Source organism: Lygodium microphyllum, chromosome 29, assembly GCF_053477565.2.
Source record: "Lygodium microphyllum isolate KBCC chromosome 29, Lygodium_microphyllum_v1.1.10, whole genome shotgun sequence".
Taxonomy (NCBI): domain Eukaryota; kingdom Viridiplantae; phylum Streptophyta; class Polypodiopsida; order Schizaeales; family Lygodiaceae; genus Lygodium; species Lygodium microphyllum.
The window spans coordinates 47,465,770-47,489,694 of record NC_141163.1 but is presented as its reverse complement, the minus strand read 5'-3'; the positions used below and the strand labels follow the sequence as shown (position 1 = coordinate 47,489,694).

Sequence of the window (23,925 nt, the reverse complement as noted above, 5' to 3'; positions counted from 1 at the left end):
ATCAAAGGGCCAGACCCAAAATGCACCGATCCAGGGGACCATTATCAGGCCACGTATCATGACATGCAGTGCCAAGCAGATCGAAAAATCAGTCAAACAAGGAGATATGGTCTATCTGTGTATGATCCGACCGATTGAAGAAGAAGAAAGTGGCAAGAAACCCAGACAATAGAACAAGAAAACAGAGGTGGCAAAAATACTTGAGGAATTCAAAGATGTGATGCCAGCCGAACTGCCCAAGGGTCTACCACCCAGGCGAGATGTGGACCACAAAATTGAGCTGATCCCAGGGTCTGCCCCACCGGCCCGAGCTCCCTATCGCATGAATCACACCGAGCTCATGGAACTGAAGAAGCAACTACATGAACTAGAAGAACAAGGATTCATTCGCCCTAGCAAATCCCCCTTTGGTGCCCCAGTGTTGTTTGCAAAGAAGAAGGATGGGGGACGTAGACTCTGTGTAGATTATAGGGCCCTTAACAAAATCACCACAAAAAACAAATACCCCATGCCCCTAGTGGAAGACCTCTTAGATAGATTACATGGGGCCAAGTACTTCAGCCGTATTGATATTAGATCAGGATACCACAAAATCCGCATAGCCGAAGAAGATATCCCAAAAACAGCCTTCCGCATCTGATATGGTAGTTTTGAGTGGTTAGTATTAGGATTCGGCCTAAGCAATGGGCCAGGCACATTTTGTGGCCTCATGGATGGAGTCTTTAGACCAGAGATAGATATCTTTGTCATTATCTACATAGATGACCTCCTAGTCTACAGCAAAACCTTAGAAGAACACAAGCAGCACTTACGCCGAGTTTTTGAGAAACTGCGGCAGCATCAGTTATATGCCAAGCTAGAAAAATGTGAGTTTGCAGTGAAAGAGTTGGAGTTCTTAGGCTTTATTGTATGAGCAAATGGAATCAAAGTGGATCCTAAGAAGGTGGAAGCCGTCCAAAGATGGCCAGTACTAAAGACTGTAAGAGAAGTGTGGGAGTTCCTCGGCTTCATAGTATTTTGCCGGAGATTTATTAAAGATTACAGCCTCATCACTGCCCCCCTCTCCCACCTCACCAAAGAAGATCACCCTTTTACATGGGGGAACGCGCAACAGGAAGCCTTTGAGTAGATGAAGAAGTGCATGAGCCAAACTCCCGTACTAACACCAAACCCTTTGTAATTTCTACAGATGCATCTGACTACGGCATAGGAGGTGTACTGATACAGGAAGGTCACCCCATCACTTATGAGTCAAAGAAGTTCACCGGTGCTGAAACAAGGTGGAGCACGCATGAGAAGGAAATGTTGGCAGTCATACACTGCCTTAGAAAATGGAAGCACTATGTTCAAGACAAGCATACAGTCGTCTTCACCGACAATATCTCCCTCAAATACTTCCAATCTCAGCCCAAGCTATCGGCAAAGCAAGCCCGTTGGCTAGACTTCCTAGCCGAATTTGACTTGGAGATCAAGCACAAACCCGGCTCTACTAACAAGATAGCAGATGCCTTGAGCCGGAAAGCTGACCTGAAAGCTGTCAGTGTGGTCAGTAGCAACTTCATAGAACTAGTCAAAGAGGCCCTAGAACAAGACCAAGAAATGCACAAGATAATCAGAGAAGTGGAAACAGAGAAGACCCCACATGGAATGTACACATTAGAGGAGGGTATCCTATTCTTAGGCAAAAGATTGTATATCCCCAACAATTTGGAGTTGAAGAAACTCATACTGCATGAGATCCATGATGGTAAAATTGGAGGCCACAAAGGGCAAAGCAAAACCTTGGAGGCCCTTAGGAAGCAGTTCTTTTGGCCAAACATGAAGGAAGAAGTAATAGACTACATCAAAACTTGTCCCACTTGCCAACTGGTCAAAGCACCACGATCAAGACCAGCAGGTCTACTACAACCATTACCGATACCCAACCGCCCATGGGATGTCATCAGCATGGACTTCATTGTGGAACTACCTGAGTCCCATGGGTACACAATCATCTTTGTAGTGGTGGACTATTTTTCCAAACAGGCTCACTTCATCCCAGCCAAACCACCACTGAATGCCAAGGAGATAGCACGCCTCTTCTTCACACATGTATTCAAACTTCATGGCTTACCACTGGCCATTGTATCAGATAGAGATGGAAGATTCATGAGCGACATGTGGAAGGAACTTTTCAAGACTCTGGAAACACAATTGAGATTCTCATCATCCTTCCACCCAAAAACAGATGGACAGACAGAACGAGTCAACCAAGGCATCGAAGATTATCTCCGAAGCTATGCCCGAGTGGACCAAAAAGATTGGGCCTTGTACCTTGATGTTTTGGAATTCCACTATAATAGCTCCATACACTCGGCAACTGGGTACATCCCCTTCGAGTTAGCAACAGGCAAAGAAGTCATTACACCATTGGCCTTAGCATCCGGAGCGGCCAAAGCGGAAGATCAAGATGCAGAAGAATTCTTGAAGAAATGGAGAGACCGCAATGTACCAGCTAAGCAAAGCCTAGAGTAGAGCAAGATCACCATGACAGAGCAAGCAAACAAGAAGAGAAAGGCTGTACTATTCGCCAAAGGAGACATGGTCCTAGTAAGCTCTAAGAATATGTCACTTCCCAAAAACATGACCTCCAAGTTCAATCACCGTTACTATGGACCCTACTGAATCACTCAAGTGCTAAATGAAGTCACCTACAAGCTAGACCTGCCAGACAGTGTATGTGTTCATAATGCATTTCATGCTCGTCTTCTACGCAGGTTCTATCCCGACAACCAATGGGGACGGCGCATACCAATGCTCCATTCCAACGGTCCCTTCGAAGTAGAAGCATTCCTCCGACGCCGGGAACAAAGAAGCTTCCTCGAATACCTCGCCAAGTGGTGCGGGCGCCCACTCAAGGAGGCCACTTGGATCTCAGAAGCGGAGGCCCGCGAATGCGGAAAGGATGCCTTCGCCCTTTGGCTCGAGGAGAACCCCCCTGCTCCTTCCAACGACCCTTGAGCCTCTCCAACACTCCCACAAATAATGTGGTTCTCAATCATAGACCCCAAACGTGCCTCCACTCCTCAAATGTAATCGAGCCGAGGGTGGACCCGCATGGTAGTAATTATAAAAAATAACTCCATCAAACAAAAAGCCCCAACGTCCTAGTGCAGCAGACACTGGCCAGTCTGATAGTATAGATTGTGTTAAGACCCCGCGGTCCCATTAGACCGGCAGACACTGACCAGCTTGCTAGAAAAAGCTGCGTTAAGACCCCGGATGAGTCAAATAACAAACGCTACCCTTAGATTGCTGAGGTCAGCAATCCAGTAAGCGGGGGTGAGTGTAAGGGCTTTGTAGCTATACCATGCCGTTGCTACCGATTGCACCTATATAGGGAGTAGTAGTGACTCAAAGCCCCGCATTGTTTCCACTCTACGTGTGATTCCCTATACCCAGTGGTGAACCCTCTTATGTGCGGCGTCACGAGGGTATAGTCTTGGGATGTGCCTATGTTGTCCCGCTTTTTGGATTGAATAATACAAGAGTATACCTTGAGCTCACGTATCGTGTTACCTTTCTGTGCCATGTTGAGTGCGTAATGAGTGCAGGTTTATCACAAGAGGGGGGGGAGGTATGGGTCCCATGCAGATTGTGGGATGAAATGGGAAGAGGGGGGTGATTTGACACAGTTATCACTTTTTTTTTGGGCGAGGGAGGGGGGAACGACCCCTTTTACTTTTTAAAGGGCACCAAGGGGCGCACATGTGGCCCCCTTACCCCCCTAAGCCTTATATTACCGCTCTTTTTTTCCCCCCTTATACATACATATATCAATGATATATTGACAATCCTTGGGTATTAAAACATTTGTAAAATTTATTAGAAAATTAGGAAAAAAATTAATAAATTAAAGAATCAATAATAAAATAAATTAAAGTAAAAATGTTATTTAAAAAAATAACTCAAGAAAATTAATCATAATTTAAAAAATTATAATTTATGAGGAGTAATTAGAAAAAATTGATAATAAAAATTTATTATTTAAATAAATTAAAATAAATATAGGAAAAATTAGATTAAATATATTTGATTTGAGAGAAATCATAATTAAATTATGAAAAAAAAATTAAGCCAATTAAATAGAGTTTAAAGTAATTTGAGCTTCTATGAGAATGCATGGATATATATAAATGTAGAAACTCATTGATAAGTGGTCGAGGAGGGGATGAAAATAGGAGCGATCGTACACAGTTGACTAAAGAGAAATAGGTATGCTATATTAGACTAGGTCTAGTTAAGGTAAGTTGTGCACATAAATTAAGAAAAGATACTAAAACTACCTCTTGAAGAAGGCACATTTCCTCTTCTTAGCATAAATCTTGCATGTCCTCATTGTTTCAAGGACAAGTCAGAGTTGCGACTCATGATTCTCATTCTTCTTTGAGTAGGTCAGGATGTCATTGAAGAAGACAATGAAAAATTAGCCAAGATAGAGCTGAAATATGTTGTGCATTAGCCTGTTGACGATTGGAGGTGTATTGGTTACTCCAAAGAACATCACCATGAATTCGTAATGGCCGTACCTTGTTAAAGGTAGTTTTTGGAATGTCTTCTCCTTTGACCCTTATTTGGTAATAATAACTTGATATTATATAAATTTTTGAGAAGATCTTTGCACCTTGAAGATGGTCAAGTAGATCATCTATCCTTGAAATTGGATACTTCTTGATTATCACCTGATTTAGCCCACGGTAGTAGATGTAAAGAACATAGAGGGTCCTATTGTTATTCTTTTGGAACAACACTCAGGCTCCCCATGGTGAATTACTTGGCTTGATGTATCCTTGATCTAGAAGTTGTTTGAGTTGCTCTGTCAACTCAATGGCTTTCAAGATAAACATATGATAGGGTTGCTTTGCTACTGGAGGAGTTCCTAGTACTAGCTTGATTTCATAACTTCCTTTCCTTGCTTGGTTTTATTAATTTTGATTAGGTAGACAATAGTCCTTTTCTTAGCCCCTTCATGATTCCAAAAGCTTTTGCCAGTTAGATTCTAGGTTTTTGGGCTTCAACTTGAGTGGTTACTAACTCTCCTTTTTGATTTTGGAATGTGATTTGGCCTTTCCTACAATGAATATGAGCATCATTTGGGATTAGCTAGTCCATCCCTAGCAAGTACTCATCAAGGTGTTCTTGATTGATAGGGAGAGGTGGAAGAAAAGGTACTTGCACAGTAAGAAAGGTGTTTGGAAAGGAAGAATTTGACTCTTGGAAAGCCTCCCCATCCTAGAGATTGAACTAAGGATCTATTATGACACTATTGAAATGTATCCCAAAGCTCCTTAATTACTCTATTAATGGAAATTCACTCGATATTAAATCTTAGTTTTTAAGCGCATCTTGCCTTGTGCCAATATGGAAGCGAAAACCAGGGTTTGAAATGACACACCCACAATAATCAGCCCTCACTCAAGCCAACCACTAGGCTATGACTCCATTGACAAATATGAGTCTTTGGTTAACATTTGTCAAAATCCGATCTACTTTAGTTCACAACAAGTGTATAACGAAGCTTAGCGAGAAATTTCTCAGCACCGTCGGAGCTTTTGGATGTCACACTTCAGTTCTGATCACGATTCCGTTCACCGAGGAAATGAATATTGGCGTCGCTCTTTTGGCACCTTTACCTTATTGACAACGCCACCTCCATTAAACCGCACCCCGGACCTCTCCTCACCTGACTGGATCTTCCATGGCGGCTGCTTCCTCTTCTACGCAGGTATCCTGCTGCCTTGCCGTTCATCTTGTTTATTTTCCAGTGCGCCATTAATAACCCCATATTTTTTCGGGTCTGATTACGCACTTGAAGAAAGTGTATCTCGATCTTTTGCAGAGTCGACTATGATACTGTTGAGGATGGCTGATTTCTTACTGGTTCAGGAATTTTCTAGCTACTTTCTCTTTATGGAGGGTCTTAAGATTATGATACCTTCTCTGAGTGGTGTGATTTTGGCTAATGTCTTTCTCTGTATGGAAGGTCTTGACATGATAAACTTTACGGTCCATGTTTGGAGTGGCTGATTCTCAACCCATACATACTGATTTGGCTTTCTTCCATTTTTTGTCTTGAAACATGTTAAGAGAAAGTATACGGATTATTTGGGAGATGTATAAATAATCCCTGTCCAGATATTTCGTGATTGTCCTCAAAATTTTCCTAATTGCTATCCACGGGTTCTTATATTCAAGTTTAACAGCTTGGCTCATAAAAACTTGGGCTTCCTTTGGGCATGTGCTAAAGCCATCAACTAGCTTGACCTTCCTTCTCTTATTTTGGCCTGAAAGAGTGACGTTCCTAAAGGACCGTAATATGCTGCATAATCATACTTTCTGTGACTCTGGGTTAGGTCTTCCCCTATCCTGAAGAAGCATTTGTTTCACATAACAGTGTGGTGAGGACCGACTTGCTTGGAGGACAAAAACTTACAATGAAGTGTGGGAGCTTCTAAGAAATCCCAGTACAGGTGATCAATGCTCTCGTCATGCTTCTTGCAAAGTACACAAGGTGGAGATATTGGGAAGATTTTGGACTGATGGTCCTTAGTAGGAAATTCATTAATCATCACCTCCTACAAAACATGCTGTGCTTATTTGAAGGCATAGCTTTCCAAGCATACTTCAATCACCTCTTTTAGGTTTGAACATTAGCATACTTATCAAAATTTCTCTAGATGGTGTGTTTCTTTAATAACTTGTCATAACTTGTTTTCCTAGAATCATTCCTCTTCGTTAAGAAGATTGCATGATTACCTTTGTGCTTGGCCCAAACCTCTACAAGAGTATACTCACTTAAAACATAGGAGGTGGGCCATTCCTCCTCTTTTGTTTAACACTTGAGTAAGCCAAACAACTACATAACCTCAATAGAAAGCAAATTAAGTGTTGATGCATCCCATAAATCTTGCCACCACTTGGTGCCCTTGGTGTGTAGGTTATAAGTTGTTTTGGGTTTTTTCTTTAGAGGGGCAAGTCCTCCTTCAAAGGCAACATATTGAAACCATATCGCTTGTTTCATTGTTAAGTCACCATGTTTCCATTTAGAGGCTTTCCATTGTCACCGAGAAATAAGTTTTCTCCTAGCATTGGCCAATAATTAGACATCTTAGAGTGCTTTATCTTCATCTTGATTTTCTTGCAAAACAATATATTTATCTAGTCTAACCCCTTCATTGGTCCCTTGGGAGACTAGCCTTTGCTAACCAGGAATGCATTTGTTACATCCTTGGGCATTTTGGATGGGCACATGTAGCATTGATCACAGCCTTGGGTCATGAGTGTCTTAGTGTGAATGCACCAAGGGCACTTTAGGGTTAGAGCAATTGAGCTCTATAAATAGGACTCAAAGCCCACTTGTGCACATTCATTGTGTGATCAAGACTTTAGGTCCAATGATTGCTGCGTCTGTACATTAGGATGTGTGTAGATTGGCAGTATGGAATGCCAACTCTTGGGACATGAGTATGGCTTGGTACTTTGCTGGCCCTAGCCCCTCCTTACATCCTTGTAGTTGCCATCATGCAGGCCCTCATTTTCAATTCTTTGACTGCAGTGCTACGGTTTCTAGGGCAAGTCTGATGGCATAGACGTCACTTGCACCTTCTAGTCCATGTAGCCATCCCTCTGAATCAGCTTGCCCACACTCCCAAGGCAGCTTTCGACTAGAACGAGGCGGCAAACCTTGCATTTCTATGTCTTCTACTACTCCTGTTCAAGGCCCTAATCTTGATTTTGCTGGATTTGACAAAGTCATTTAATCTCTTTGTAGATGTCTTAGATATGGTAGTAGATAGTGTGCTTATGCAACAAGACGAGAATGGTTGGTTTGGACCAATTTTCTATGCCAGCAGACAGCTCTCCGTTGTTGAGAAAAATTACTTTGTGATGGGAAGAAAATGCCTTGGAATGTTTTGTTTTGTAAATAAATTTTGCGACTACTTATTTGGCCATTCATTTGTCTTCCATGTGGATCACTCTGCTCTAGTCTATTTGGTCAAACAATAGAATATCATAGGAAGACTAGCCTGATGGATTCTAACTCCAAGAATTTGATTTCAAGGTCATACACAGACTTGGGGTCTAGCGTGTGATTGCCGACTTCTTGTCTTGGCTTGATTCCAAAGAAGCTCTGTGATCAGAGTAGATAATGACTTTCCAGATGCCCCACTGTTGCATACAGCTATTGAGAACTGAGAACTTGACCCACCCAATCCTCCTTGGACGTGGTATGAGGAATTGCTGGTTTTCTTGAACTTAGGACAAGTCCTGGATCATATTTTGATGGACCAATGCAAACGGCTGGTTCTCTAGAGTCGGCGTTTTGAATTTGTCCTAGACTAACTCTACCACAGAATACTGTTTGATGTGTTGCAACGTGTTGTTCTACCTATGGAAATGAATGCGGTCATGAAAGAAGCTCACCAAGGCATTGCTAGAGGTCACTTTGCAGCAGATGTTACAATTTGGAAGATCCAACAAGCCGGACTATAGTGGCCTACTATGCATGGAGATGTTCACAGATTTGTGTAGAAGTGCAACGCTTGCTAGCGGCTTTGTCAACCTCTGTCCCATGATCGATTACCCCTCCACCCAATCTTGCCATTGGGGTCCTTTAAAAAACAGGGACTAGACTTTGTTGACCCTATTAGACGCGTGGTATCCTACACAAGAAACAAGTATACCTTGATAGCAACGGAGTGTTGAAAAACCACTCTTCAATTCACACACTTCATTTTAGGGTTTTGCAATGACAACCCCAAAAAGGGCTGGTGTCCACATTTTGGCCACTTTTTCAGTGGGCGCCCACACAAGGGTGCGCCACCCTAGACAGCTTATGCCTATAAATAGGCAGTCACTTCATTCATTCTTTACCACCCCACCACTCTTTAGTCATTCTTCAACCCTCCTCCTTCATCGTCAGACACCCTTCACTTCTCTCACCAGCCCCTTCCACTACCCTCACACCCCTTTGGGAGGACATTGCGGTTTGTGGCTTGTGGTTGCCTTCACCCTTTCTCTTCTACTTTAAGCGCCCTATTTCTGTTAGAGAGTCATTCCCTAGCCATGTCAGTAGTACGGACAACGCAGGAGCCACGTTAGCAGCACAAGATGCCACGTCAGCAAGTTGGACAGGCGCGACGTGGCACAGCAGCAGTCGGACAGTTTTTTTGGGCAGTCTGCTGCATTAATTGCAGCCGACCTGTTTTCTCCCCATTTTTTGTGATTATTTTCTGTTGTTTATAGCATACTGGTCTAGCACTTGATCACATTCTGATTGTGAGATTTGACGGAGATAGATTGCAGAGGTGGACAGCACACGGGCTGACGAGATCGAGATCGTCAAGGCGGAGACACATGCAGATATTCTCTCTGCACCCGTGTATATTTCTGCACTCCTATACAGCATACTACTTTGCAGATTTTCTGCGTTACATTGTCTCCTTTTCTCTCTCTCTCTCTCTTCTCTATGTGTTTACTCTCTCTCGGTCTTTGTCCTACACTTCCGTATTGCTGCACCTTGACATAGTATGAGAGCAGTGAAATCGGACTGATTGATTGAAGAACCTACTTGAAGAGGAGATTTCAGCGTGACACAAGGCTGTGTTTTCAGCATTCGAGGGCGAGTAGGAGGGCTGCGCATCGGAACAAGGCTGAAGCGAGTGTGGGCGTGTGGGAAAGGAGTCCAGTTGGTGAATTTATTGCAGGTTGTTGCTGTTTGAAGGGGAGAAAGGCTACATTTTAGGCTTCCACTGCAGATTTTACCTTTTCATCGTCTCCAGTGGTGGCTGAAGAAGGTTTAGGATGTGGAGGTAATAGCCCTAACATGTTGTGTTTACATAGTCAGAGGGGGCTGATTTTGCATTTGTGCAGGCATTGTAGGTGAACATGTCTACAAAGAATGATTTGGAGTTCCAAGCGATCATGGACAGGAAGGTGGCTGTCCTACCGGCTCTTCCATCAGATCAAAAGCTTGATGGTGACAATTACCACATCTGGCGGGTGATCTTGTTGGCCATTTTGGAGTCTTATGATTTGGCGGAGCTTGTGATGGAGGAGATTAATAGGCCCTTGGTAAGAGATGAGTCCAAACTCTCTTCCAATGCTTGTGCGGAGTTGACCAAGGCCCAGTCTCATTGGGACAAATTGAATGCCAGGATTTGTTTTTTTCTTTTTGTCTTACACTACAGTTGTGATAGCTCACATCGAGCACTTGACAGTGGCTCGAGAGATATGACTGGAGCTCGACCAAATGTACAACCGGATGACCCCGATGAAGAGGGTTTCTTTGGAGGTGTAGATGTGGACCTTGTCCGTGAATAAGTCTTCTTCGCTTCGGGAACACATCAACAAGCTTCGGTAGCTTCAGATGCAGGTTCAAAATGTGGGAAAGCTTATTTCCTCCAAAGACACGGCGATCACTTTGTTGTCCTAGTTACCGCCACGATTCGGTACCTTTTATTATGCTCTTATTGCATCAGGGCGGGAGTCTACTCTTCGGTGGGAAGAGTTGGTTCCTATGGTCTTGGACCAAGAGGAACAATTGAAGGTACAAAATGCTTCCAAATCGGAGGCTTTGATTGGTCAAGCCTCCAGAAGAAGGGGAAGGACCAAAAGAAGAAGAAGGACAACAAATCCAAGAAGGACAAGGAGAAGGAATCGACCTGCCATATTCGTGGTAAGACGGGTCATTAGAAGAAGGATTACCTTGACAAAGACAAGAAGGACACTAAGAAGAAGGACACGAAAGATTCTGGAGCTATGGCTGCACCTCATCAGCTGCTTTTCTACACTTAGCAGCCATTGAGGACTCTACACTAAAGACTTCAGATGCTGCGATGACAGCTTCCCAGGCTCGAGAGTGGATCGTGGACAGTGGTGCCTCACGGCACATGACTCCTTCCATCACATGGACAGATTTTCATTGGAGACAGCTCTTCTTTGTCTATTGCTGCGCGGGGTGAGATGCAGCTTATTCCGGATAGATGTGGTGGTACCCACACTTCCGAGGTGTTGCGTGTGCCAGGCTTGGGGTATCATTTAATTTTGGTCCATATGATTTGTGCTCTTGGCCTCTTGGTGGAGTTTGACAATGATATTGTTCGAGTCCTTGATTCGGATTGAGGAAGGTTCTCTCTGCAGGGTATGAGAAGAATGGCATCTACAAATTGAAGTCTTCTACAGCTCTTACCTCTCAGACACAGTTCGAGCTATGGCATGCTCGGTTTGGCCACTTGACCTATGATTACCTTCGGAAGGTGTCGCGAGGATCGTTTGTTAGAGGTCCGAGGTTTGCTGGACATAGTGGTGAGCCATCAGCCGTCTCGTGCATTTGTGGAAAACTGCATCGGGATGCGATTCCCAACAAAGCTTTGCGGCGGTCTACTTCATCTATGGAGCTTGTATCTACGGATCTTTGTGGCGTGATGAGAACCGAGTCCCTGAAGGGGAGCTTGTACTTCATGTTGATCGTAGATGACTATAGCAGGATGACATGGGCATACTTGACATTAAAGTCGAGCCTTTCTCTCACTTCAAGGATTGGCTTCTCTTTGAGGAGAATTGATCTGGCCGGCGATTGAAGACCTTGCGTTTAGACACGGGCGGTGAATTTATGTCTAATGAGTTTGCTTGTTTTTGTGCATATAGGGGAATTCACCAGGAGTTTGCTAACACCAACACTTCTTAAGAGAATGGCATTTTAGAGCGAAAGAACCGAAGTGTGATTGAGATGGCGTGCACCATGGTGGAGCATCGACAGACACCTTAGTTTCTGTGGGTTGAGGCAGTGGCTGCTGCAGTTCACATCCTCAATCGATCTCCCACTTCGGCCATTGACAGGATGACTCCTTTTGAGGCTTACTTTGGGACTAAGCCCGATGTCTCTTATTTCCGGATCTTTGGGTGTGACGCCTATGTGCACATCCCGAAGACGCAGCGTGACAAGTTTGAGGTGGCTTTCCGATGACAGGTTTTTGTTGGCTATAGCTCCTAGTCCCAAGGTTATTGGTTATTTGATCCCATCAAGCGGGATGTCTACACGAGCCGAGATGTGTGGTTCGTGAAAGTTCCGGCCACAGATGGGGGTGAGGAGCACCCCGTCCTATGAGATCCGGGGGAGAGTTGGGCTCCCGAGACAGTTCCTTTGGAGCTCGAGCCTCTTGATGGAAGATTCAGGGAATCTCATTGTATTCTATCTAGATTGCAATTCAAGATAAAGAAAAACTGCAAGGGGCACCAGTTTTGGGGCCAACAGATTGTACAATATCCAAGATTAAGTGGTAACATTTGCATTTTCAATTTACTTAAATTTTATGCTTGCTGTAATTAGTTTTTAATTAGGTTATTTACTGCCCTATCCGAGAAGAAGAGTTGGTTTCAGAGACCACACTCAACTTGCTGTTTAGAGTAGATCTGTCCCGAATACAGATTTTTTGCATTGGTTGGGCCTTCTATGAAATGTGTGGGGCATCTATAACTTGTGGGGTGTAGCTGATTTTCTCTCTATTCGGGCATCCTGACACCAAAACATAAGTTTTTCTAGTGTGTTTGCAAGTTTCCAAAGATGGCTTGCTTTTTATGATTTTGATGAGGAGCTTCTCCCTTCTTTTGATAGGCAGTCATACTAGTTAGATTGTGAAGATTGACATTTGGAGCTCGTTCTCCCTCTGTTCGGTCAGAAAGATTGGAGCCCCCTTTACCTCCTCTTACTTCTCTTCATATTTCATGTAGGGCTTGTACCTCCGCCTCTCGTATTGCCATGATGGTAACCCCCTATTTAAGTGCCCATGCTTCCCTCTCTACCAAAAGAAGATCTATTTGATAGGTTGAATTACTCCCTTTGGTTATGTAAACTGGAGTGCATCCTCGACGCCTTTGATATTTGGGATTTTGTTACTACCCTTGTACCTTGTCCAATGGAGGATGCCCATTACTCATCTACCATCTGTTGGGAATAAAGGGCCATCGTGCCTTTTATATGTGCACGGGTGTGAACACACCCTTAGCATTACTCATCTACCATCTGTTGGGAATAAAGGGCCATCGTGCCTTTTATATGTGCATGGGTGTGAACACACCCTTAGCACATTGTACTTTCATATATATATCTATCTAAAACCTAAAGTGGTACTCTCTTGTCATTGTACCGAAAAACGTGTTCACTCTACTTTGCTCACTCGCACTCTCTGTCTCTCTCTCTCTCACACACTGTGCGTAAGGTCTGTCTATCTCGATCTTCGTGCCTAACCTTGCCCTACAAATTGGTATCAGAGCTGGCAAGAGGCAGTCGACAGGAGTCAATGGACAGGTCACGACAGGCAGCATTTGACGTGAGCGATAATCATCAAGTCCATGCAGCAGTTGACGAGCAGTAGCAGGCGTCAGACAAGCAGTATCAAGCGTCAGACAAGCAGTAGCGGGGCTCACGGAGGGGGCCAGCGGGTAGCGACCAGAACAGGGAGTAGGCGTGGTAATGTGGCAGTGCTGACGACAGAAAGCTGCACGTGAGTGGGCGACTGCATGACGGGCACGGCGACCAGTGCTGCACGGTGATAGGCGCCAAACGTGGCGGGCGCGACAGCTGCTCAGTTGCGTGACGGGCGACGGGGCCGACCGGCGCGTGACGATCCAGCGCGTGATGGCTTCAGCGGGCGCTGACGGTGCACCTTGGACGGGGCGACATTCAAACGACGTTCCACAGGTCAACGGAACCCCGTCCCATCACGTTCCTATTTTTTCTTGTTTAAAGAAAAAAAAAAAACAGATTCTACCCCTTCTGACGGGGTTTCACGCGTGAGGCACAAAAGGCCAGACTTGTGTAATTTTGGCCCAGAAATTTGGGGCTTCTTCAGACTGAGTACTGTTCATGCAAAATTGAGGCATCTGCGTCAGAAATTGCAGACATTGTGCGCATTTGAATTGGGGATCTCGCCAAAATTATTGAAATTTTACTCATCTAAGTGAAATTTCTCAACATTGGACCCATAAAATTTGGGGCTTTTCCCAGATTTGGAGAATGTGATGCAGGACAAGCAAATTTGTCTCAGAAATTGCAGGAATTTGTGAAATCTTGCCTCAGACATTTGGGGCTTTTAATGTACATGCACAAATCGGGCTGAAATTTACCCAATTTCTTGACATTGAGGCACATTGGACCCCGTGCAATTTGGGGCTTTTGCAGTTTGGGCAAAATTTGTGCAGCATTTGGTCATTTTATGTACATGCAGGTTGAATGCCGTGCAATTTGGACATCAACACTTGGTGAAATTTGGGGGTTTTGCTGAAATTGCTTTATTTTGGCAAAATTGGACAGTCCTATGCATGAGAGAGGAAATGCAAATGTGTGTTTGACGCTTTTGAGCACAAAATTTTGAGGCTTTTGACCGTTCGTGTCAAATTTTATGCCCGTGGGTACATGTACAACAGAAATTGCAGCTGAAATTTTGGGTTTTCTCATGTAATGTGATGCACATGCCCTTGGAACAATTGTAATCAGTTGGATAATGCTGTAGCACTTGTTTTGGCGCTTCTGAAAATTTAATTACAAATCTGAAATCTGTACTTCTGCATGGTCATTTATTGCTGATTGGTACTTGTTTGTACCTTGGTCACTTGGGTGATAGTTTGGGCCTGCATTTACTGGTTTTTGGTTCACATTTGGGCTGAAAACCATGGCTGGCAGCAATGACAGCAGTAATTTGATGCATATAAAGAAGCTTGAAGGCACACATAATTTTGCAGTGTGGCAAAAACAGTGCTACAATATCATGTTACAAAAGAAACAGGCAAAGCCGATCAAAACTAAAGGGGCAAAACCCGCGGACATGGATCAGGATGATTGGGATGAGTTGAATGAGATTGCACGCTCAACCATAGAGCTATCAATTTCTGATGCCTTGCTGTTCAACATTGAAGGTTTGGATTCTGCATATGCTATATGGACTAGATTGGAAGAACTGTATGTACAGAAGAGTGCTGCGAGCAAAGTGTATTGGTTGAAAGAACTTATGGATTTGCGTATGAAAGAAGGTATAGCAATGTCTACTCACTCGAGTGAGTTTAACTCCATTTTCAGCTAGCTGGTTGCCTTGAAGTTCATGATTGATGAGGAATTTAAGGCTACTTTCTTGCTTTGCACTCTACTAGAGAGTTGGGATACATTCAGGACTGCTATGAGCAATTCTAATGTAATCCTTTTGTATGCTGATGTAGAGAGTGCTCTACTTATGGAAGAGATGAATCGGTAGAACAATGCATCTAGTAAGTCTTCCAGTGCTTTGCATACTAGGGGCAGATCACAGCAAAAGGGCAAATATGATGGCAAGGGACGCAGTAAATCACGTGGCAAAGATGTTGAATGCCATCATTGTGACAAGAACGGTCACTTTAAACGTGATTGCTACAAATGGAAGAAAGAGAAAAGAAAAGGCAAGAGGACAGATGACTGCAAGGAAGAGAAGAAGGACAGTCAACCTAAGAAGAGCAGTGTAAAAATTGAAGAGGTGAATGTATTCACTCATGACAGTGACAGTCGGAGTGATGTACTCTTTGTCTCTTCACATTTTGGTGCACATACTCTACTTGCAAATACAGATGTTGACATGCATACCTGGATTTTTGATTCAAGTGCTTCCTTTCATGTCACCCCTCATCATGAGTGGTTTTCCGCCTATACAGGGGGTTGACATGGTGTTGTCCATCTTGGGGACAACTATGCATGTGAGATTGCAGGTATTGACAGTGTGCAGTTACAGTTTCAGCATGGCTTTGTCTTTACACTTCAACATGTACGGGATGTACCTCAGCTCAAGAAGAGCTTGATTAGCACAGGGCAGCTAGATGATGATGGTTTTCATACCATCTTTGGTGATGGAAAATGGAAGATCTGTAAGGGATCTAGGGTTATTGCCAGAGGTTGCAAGAGTGATACGTTGTATCCACTTCATGTATCTAGTGTACGTGACCATGTTGTTGCCGTGACTGAGCAGCCAAGTGTTTCTTTGTGGCATGGCCGGTTGGGACACATGAGTCAAATAGGAATGAAAGTGCTTTCTTGTTTGGGTTACTTGCATTATCTTCGTTATGCTGATTTTGAGCACTGTGATCATTGTATTTATGGTAAACATGCACATATTTCTCACAAAAAGTCTCTTTCTTTGAAATCTTCTCCTCTAGAGTTAGTATATTCGGATGTATGTCAAATGCCAAGATTATCTTTAGGGGGAAATAAATATTTTGTCACCTTTGTTGATGATGCTACACGGAAAGTATGGGTTTACCCTATTCGTAGCAAGGATGAAGTGCTTGACAAGTTTAAAAAATTCTTGGCATTGGCTGAAAATCAGATAGATAATATACTTAAGTGTCTTCGCTCTGACAATGGTGGGGAATATGTGTCCAAAGCCTTTCAGGCATTTTGTGACAGCAAAGGGATAAAGAGGGAGCTCATTGCCCCTCATAATCCACCCCAAAATGGAGTTGCAGAGCGTATGAATCGGACCATACAGGATAAGGTCTGTACGATGCTGTCTCATGCTGCATTATCCCATGGTTTTTGGGCAGAGGTTGTTATGACAGCCGTTCACTTGATTAATCGGTCACCAAACATGTCTTTGGGGAGGGGAGTTTCCCAAGAAGCGTGGTCGGGCAAGCCACCTTCATATGCTCATCTGAAAGTGTTTGGCTGCGAGGCTTTTGTGCACATTCGTAAAGAAAAACGCAGCAAACTTGAGCCAAAGTCCTGTAAATGCATTTTCCTAGGATATGGTGATGAGGGTGAAAAGGGGTATAAATTGTGGGATCCCGAGAAAAGGAAAATCGTACGCAGCAATGACGTTATCTTCCGGGATATCGCATGCACAAACAACCCGAAAAAACTGAGGAGGTCCGTAGGGTTGTATTCTGGGAAGAAATACCTTTTGGACAGCAAAATGTGCCCGTTGTACAGCAGCAAATACCTGCTGTAAATGAACTTGTAAATGCAGGAAATGATCAGCCAGCTATTGCCCATGAAAATGAGCCATTACATGTACAGGAACAACCAGGACAGCAAGCTGTTAATGCTAATTTGCAGGCTGAAATGCCAGGACAGCATGCTGAAAATGGAAATTTGCAGGAACAACCAACAAACAATGACCATTGGGTTAGGAGATCATCTAGGGCTAGTAGACAACCTGACAGATTTGTTCCGGGTGCAATTAATGTGGCTGAGTATGTCATGTTGATAGACTGTTGTGAGCTGACTTGCTTCAAGGAAGCAATGGAGAGACAGGACAGCAAGAAATGGTATAAAGCCATGCTGTCAGAGACGGAATCTCTTGAAAAAAATTGCACTTGGGACTTGGTGCAGTTGCCTAAAGGGCAGAAAACCCTTCCATGCAAATGGGTTTACAAAATGAAGGTCACTTTTGGTTCCTCACCAAAGTACAAAGCAAGATTGGTTGCAAAGGGGTACAAGCAGGAGCATGGAATTGACTTTGATGAGATTTTTTCTCCTGTAGTCAAGATGACTACATTGAGAACCATTTTGGGCTTGGTTGCAGTTGAGGATATGGAGCTCATACAGATGGATATAAAGACTGCGTTTTTACATGGTGATCTGCATGAAGACATATATATGCAACTGCCTGAAGGGTTTGTTGAACAAGGGAAAGAAAAAATGGTATGTAAACTCAAAAAGAGTTTGTATGGGTTGAAACAAGCACCAAGAGAATGGTATCATAAGTTTGATACATTCATGCAGTCCCAAGGCTTTCATAGAAGTCAAGTGGATCACTGCTTGTACGCCAAGAAGGCAACAGATGGCAGTCTGATTATCTTGGTTTTGTATGTTGATGACATGCTGATTGCTGGTAGGGATACTCATGCCTTGGATTCATTGAAGCAAAGTCTTCATGGCAGCTTTGACATGAAGGATCTGGGTGATGCAAATCACATTCTTGGCATGCGAATACTCAAAGATAGATCTAAAGGCTTACTCTATCTATCTCAGCAAGAGTATATCTTCAAAGTTTTGCAGCGTTTCAATATGGAGGGGGGGAAAACAATTGGGGTTCCATTGCCTCCATATGTGAAACTCAGTACAGAGGACAGCTCTACATCTGATGATGAGAAGGCTGAAATGGCCAAGATACCATATGCTTCAGCTATTGGCAATTTGATGTATGCTATGGTTGCTACATGTCTTGACATTGCTTTTGCAGTGGGAGTGGTTACCAGATACATGGTAACCCCTGGCAAGAAGCATTGGGATGTAGTGAAAGGTATTATAAGATACCCCAATGCTTTAGCTGTTGGCAGTTTAAAGTATGCTATGGTTGCTACACGTCCTGACATTGCTTTTGCAGTGGGAGTGGTTAGCAGATACATGGCAACCCCTGGCAAGAAGCATTGGGATGTAGTGAAAGGTATTATGAGATACCTCAAAGGCACAAAGAAGTTGTGCATTTGCTTTGGAAAGCAGAAGGCATCTGTTGTTGGCTTGACGGATGCAGACTATGCTGGTCATGCAGACTGTAGGAAGTCCACTTCTGGATATGTGTTTACTTTCACAGGAGGAGCAGTTTCTTGGATCTCCAGGCTACAAAAGTGTGTTGCATTGTCTACTACAGAGGCAGAGTATGTAGCTGTCATTGAGGCATGCAAGGAGGCTTTATGGCTTTCACGTCTGGTGGGAGAGCTTGGTATCACAGAGTTACCTGTTCTCCATTGTGATAGTCAGAGTGCTATTATGCTAGCACGGAATCCTGTCTTTCATGCAAAGACAAAGCACATACAGGTGAAGTACTACTTCATTAGAGATGTACTTGACAACAATAGCATTGAGCTTGTCAAAGTGCATAGGGATGATAATCCTGCAGACCTTCTCACGAAGGGTCTTCTAGTAGAGTGGTTTGCTCATTTCCGACAGATGATGGGAGTTGGATAGATATATTTATTTCAGCTTTGTACATACTTAGACTTAGCTGATTCTTTTCTCCTCTTAAGGCACATTGCCTTTAGGTGGAAGGTTGTTGGGAATAAAGGGCCATCGTGCCTTTTATATATTCACGGGTGTGAACACACCCTTAGCACATTGTACTTTCATACATATATCTATCTAAAACCTAAAGTGGTACTCTCTTGTCATTGTACCGAAAAATGTGTTCACTTTCCACTCTGCTCACTCGCACTCTCTCTCTCTCACTGCGCGTAAGGTCTGTCTAGCTTGATCTCCGTGTCTAACCTTGCCCTACACCATCTCCCAAGTATGATCTTTTCTACACCAACCTATTGACCTCCAGAGTACAGGAGATTATTCTTTGGGAGGAGTAAGCATTGCTTGTTTTGGAGCATGAAGAGCGCCTCAAGGAGATTGGAGCTAGTGGATCTAGGTGTATGAATGCTTTTATTGTAGGTTCAGGAGGGGATAACAAGAAGGACAAGAAGGCCAAGAAGAAGAAGAAGAAGCATGTTGACCATTTGGGGTCTTCCTTGGGCTCTAACATAAATTCAGAGAAGTCTAAATGCCCATATTGTGGGAAAGGCACTTCTCACCTTTGTTCGGGAGCGAAGGATGGTGCTATAACAGCTAAGCCCTCCTCTACTTCTTCATGAGCTATTACCCATGAGTCCATTTTTCTTCATATCCATATGATGGAGGAGCCATCTTCATTGATTGCCTTGTCTTTCAAGAGGCCTTGGGTTTTTGACAACAATGCTTCAAGTCATATGACTCCTCAAGGAGGTTTATTGCAAAATCTTCGTTTATCCGAGGGTATAGTCACTATTGGTGACATCTCATCCATGCCTATTAGTAGTGTTGGCACTTTGCTGTTATTGCTAGATTGTTCATCAAGCTCCGTTTCAGAGGTCCTACATGTTTGAGACTTGCACTTTCTGCTCCTCTCTATTATGGCCTTACTAAACTTAGTGCCCAGGTTGTCTTGATTGAGTAGGCTCTCTAATAGTCATGTTTGCCATGCACAATTGTCTCCTGTATGTGAGCCTTAGTTTGAGTTAGACAGGACCATTAGGAGCTCTGGTATTTGGTCCATCATGTGTTTTGACAGTGGAGGCAGCTCTTTCTAGAGCATGCATTTCGTTTTCAGTCGGGTTTTATGTGTGATCACATTGGTTGAGGTTTATTTCTAGCTTGCATTTCTTTTCATTTGGCTAGTGGGGTGGGCACCCATCGTTTTTTTATGGGCGGTTTGCTAATCATTTTCACCAGCATTATTTTTTTCATTTTATGATGGTCAGCCAGCATATTTAGGGTCTCATGGAGTAGGTCGGTCAGTTTTGGATGTTTTTGGCCATATATAGCTTGCCCCCCTAGATGCCTTGTCATTCTATATTGAAGGCTTCATCACATTCCGATGTTCAGAACTCTCCTCTGTCTTTTGGTGTTGTCTTCAGTCATTAGCATGATCCGGTGCCCTCATTGATGCCTTGGGTTGTGTGTAGGGACTGATCAGTCCTTGTATTTAGCATTCCTTCAGAGTTCAGTGTAGATTTTCTTCATCCATTCTCTTCTTCAATTGTGCCACATTGACAACCAAGCATTGCCACCTCCATTGCTCTAAAGTAACAAACACATCTATGGACACATCAGGGCAATTATCAATATCCTTACCGCTAACACAAGCAAGATGATCCTTCACTCACGTGACGCTCCCCATGCATATGACATGGTAGTAGTTGCATTCCCACCACTTTGAGCCATAGCTACCTCCATAGTTTCTCATGATGCATGTGTTGCTTCAAAATGTGTCCACCATAACCATAGTTTGCTGGAAATAGAGAAAACCAGCAGCAAATTGGGGGAAAACCAGCTGTAAAGAGTGTGGACAGCGAAGGATGAAGAGAGGAGAGTGATAGCTTGCTGGAAACTGTGAAAAACACCTGAAAATCTGAGAGAAAACAGCTGCCAATAGTGTAGACAGGCAAGGAAAGATCAGGGAGCTGAAGGATGAGGGATGAGGGTGAAAGGGGCTGTAGACAACAGTGGGGCTGGAGTAAGAGAAGCAAAAATAAAAGAGAGTGAGCAGCAGATAAAAGAGGCTTAGGTGCTGAGGGGAGCAGGTGGAGACAAAATGCGCAGGCTGGAAAATGAAGATGCTGCCCAAAACTCGACCTAAACCTGCCATCCTGAAATGCGTTTTGGGATGGGAACATTTCGGGTGTCTCCTCATTTCTGTTTCAAACCCCCAAAATGGCATTTCAGGCAACTATGATAGCAATGTCATCTTTCACGCATGAGCAAATAAGGATTTCTTCTAGTTACCACATTGCACTTACCCAAAATCTAGGGCTGATATGGAGCAAATCAAGTAATCTTAGGGGCCTCAGGAGGATTGACCATTGCTTTACTCCACCAGATTATCAGCACACTCTTGTACTGAATTGAGAGGAAACCACTGGGTCATCCAATAGCAAGGTCAATAATCCCTTCCATCAGCTGAGCAACAAGCAAGGGTTTGCAAAGCTCTTCCAGCCATGTGAGCAGCAGCATACAATTAGATTTTGCTCTTTTTGGAGAATTTTTTAACTTCTTCAAAGTGATGCATTGATCCATTAATAGCAATGGAACTAAAATGGAAATTGTTGGAATTGATTGGTGCTGCTTCACTGTGGACAGCTAATTGGGGATCATCCGTGCAACGTCCTGGAATATTTGTTGTATTTTGCAGTCCCCGCCAGGAGTAGCCCAAGCACAGCAACAAAAGCAGCCTATGCAGCAAAGCTCCCAACAAGGACAACCTCCATCAACTAACAGTCAGGCTACGTCAGGGATTACAGCAGTACCTCCTGCAACTGCGAGTGAAGGAAGAAAAATATCATGTGAAGATATCCAGCTGGTATGTGTTTCTCAGGTCTTCTGTTTTCCTTAATAGCTGATAATCCCAGCTCATAGATATTGTTGGCTTTCTTCCCCCTCCTCCATACTAATTCAAGAACTTTGGTTGTTTAGGTCCAAAACCTGATAGAGAGGTGTCTGCAGCTATACATGAACAGGTCAGAGGTTATCAGTACACTCTTGAATCAAGCCAAAATTGAGCCTGGATTTTCTGGGCTTGGTGAGTTAACTGCTTGGAAATTTCTTTATCACATAAAGTGAGTTTTTGCAACTCTTTAATAAAGGTGACAGCACTGCTCTCACGAAATCAGACTCTAGAAAGTGATTAACTTTATTATTTAATACCAACTCCTTCGGGTGTTCTATTTTAGTTTGGCAAAAGCTGGAGGAGCAAAATCCTGACTTTTTCAAAGCATATTATGTCCGCTTGAAACTTAAAAGCCAGATCATTATTTTCAATCAACTGCTGGAGCAGCATGCTCAGTTAACTCAGAAGATTCATCCAGTAAAAGCTTCACTACCATCTTTACAAAATGGCATGCATACCACTCAAGGTGATTACATGTACACAGAAATGCTTGAAAATTCCAGATTCATGGTTCTTGCAGCTGAGTATTCTCTGTTCTTCTGCTTTACAGTGCATCATATGCCAATTGGATACCCTGTGCCACAGCAACCACACATTGCAGCAGCTGGCCATCCACATATGGTCCCAATGCCAGTTGCCTCATTAAGTGCTCCAGTCCTAAGTGGCACACAAGCCCCAGAAGCATTTGGCGTCGCACACGGGAGCCCTGGATCCAAGTGAGACTCAAAAAATATTTAAAGTCACGTTGCACATATATGTCTGCATACCTCAAACAGTGCTGATGCCATGAGCTTTTTATTTGCAGTGGGGTTGCCAATATGAATACAGAGATGTCTATGCTTACAACAGCATCACATATCCCGTTAAGCAATGATCTGAGTATGGGATCAGCCACAGGAATGCAGGGAAGTTCAAGTTTTCCATTTGCAACAATGGGTAATCCAACCGACATATCTGGAATAGGAATGGATGTCTCTTCTGATTTCCCTCCAGATACAACTCTCCATTCGAGCGAAAGCCACACACAAAATGGCATAGGAGCATTTCAGATCGGCACAGATGCAGATGCACCTGGAGGCAGAGAATCACTGGGACTTCTTGAGACATTTCCTCGTAGTTTTAGTCTGTCAGATATCACAGCTGAACTGGCAAACAGTACAGGTAATGCACTTTGTGGCATATACACTAGTTGCCAAGGTAGTGAGTCTTGCCTTGTGGCTTATTTTTACTTTTTTCTTTAAACATTAAACCCCCTCGTTTCTTAGATATTCTTGGAAGCTACTCTGGATCACCTTTTCTGGGCCCTGATTCAGATGTGTTCATTCAGTCTTCAGGTAAAATTTGTAACCTATTGCTGTTCTCTAAAGCTGTAATGCTGTTATTTATGTTGATATTATTTTGTTTTTGTGCTTCTTATGTTAGATGATGAGAAGATGCATGATCAGATAACAGTTCCAGCAGTCTATGATGACTTTGAGGATGTCAAGTGAAGGGGGCCTTGACTGCAGCATAGGTTTGGATGCTCCTTCAAAGGTGATTGGAATATATTCCTCTAAAAGTAACTCCCTTAGTTCATGTTATTCCCCCATGGACAAGATGTAGTTACTAGTCGTGCCTTTGACTGACAACTTTCAGTTTTGTACTGTATCCGGCAATGTACACATGTTTTGTACATACTCTGACCTTAATTGCTCATTACAACGGTTCCAGAGGAAGCCTATTCACATGTATTATCAGATTGAGCTGTTAGCAGTGTGAATCCTAATTTATTTCCTCTTAAGTTTATGCAATTAAATCGTTTAGTTCTTGATATGCATTGACAGCAAGCTGCCTTGTGGAAGACACAACTTTGCAGAGAAACACGGTCATTCTTAAGTATGGAGCTCATTTTATCCAAGCCGAGGATCTGGTACCAACAATGTAAAGAATCGACCTGTTTCAGTACCAGAAATGTAATCAG

The 23,925-nt window shown here is 43.4% G+C and overlaps 1 protein-coding gene across 1 annotated transcript; it reads left to right on the top strand.

The window, feature by feature from the left end:
• Nucleotides 1-5,522: 5,522 nt before the first annotated feature.
• Nucleotides 5,523-23,487, top strand: LOC148010583 (uncharacterized). Its single transcript, XM_087672230.1, has 8 exons — nucleotides 5,523-5,764; nucleotides 21,711-21,878; nucleotides 21,992-22,097; nucleotides 22,249-22,431; nucleotides 22,516-22,681; nucleotides 22,771-23,126; nucleotides 23,231-23,299; nucleotides 23,388-23,487. The coding sequence occupies exons 1-8, from the start codon at nucleotides 5,738-5,740 to the stop codon at nucleotides 23,453-23,455; spliced, it is 1,143 nt and encodes a 380-aa protein (XP_087528356.1). The 5' UTR covers nucleotides 5,523-5,737; the 3' UTR covers nucleotides 23,456-23,487.
• The last annotated feature ends 438 nt before the right edge of the window (nucleotides 23,488-23,925 follow it).

Bases quoted from the DNA above. Each gene is read 5' to 3' on its own strand.
- LOC148010583 (XM_087672230.1), top strand. From the start codon at position 5,738: ATGGCGGCTGCTTCCTCTTCTACGCAG. The intron at 22,682-22,770 runs GTGAGACTCAAA...TTTTATTTGCAG, and splicing joins CACGGGAGCCCTGGATCCAA to TGGGGTTGCCAATATGAATA. The intron at 23,127-23,230 runs GTAATGCACTTT...CTCGTTTCTTAG, and splicing joins TGAACTGGCAAACAGTACAG to ATATTCTTGGAAGCTACTCT.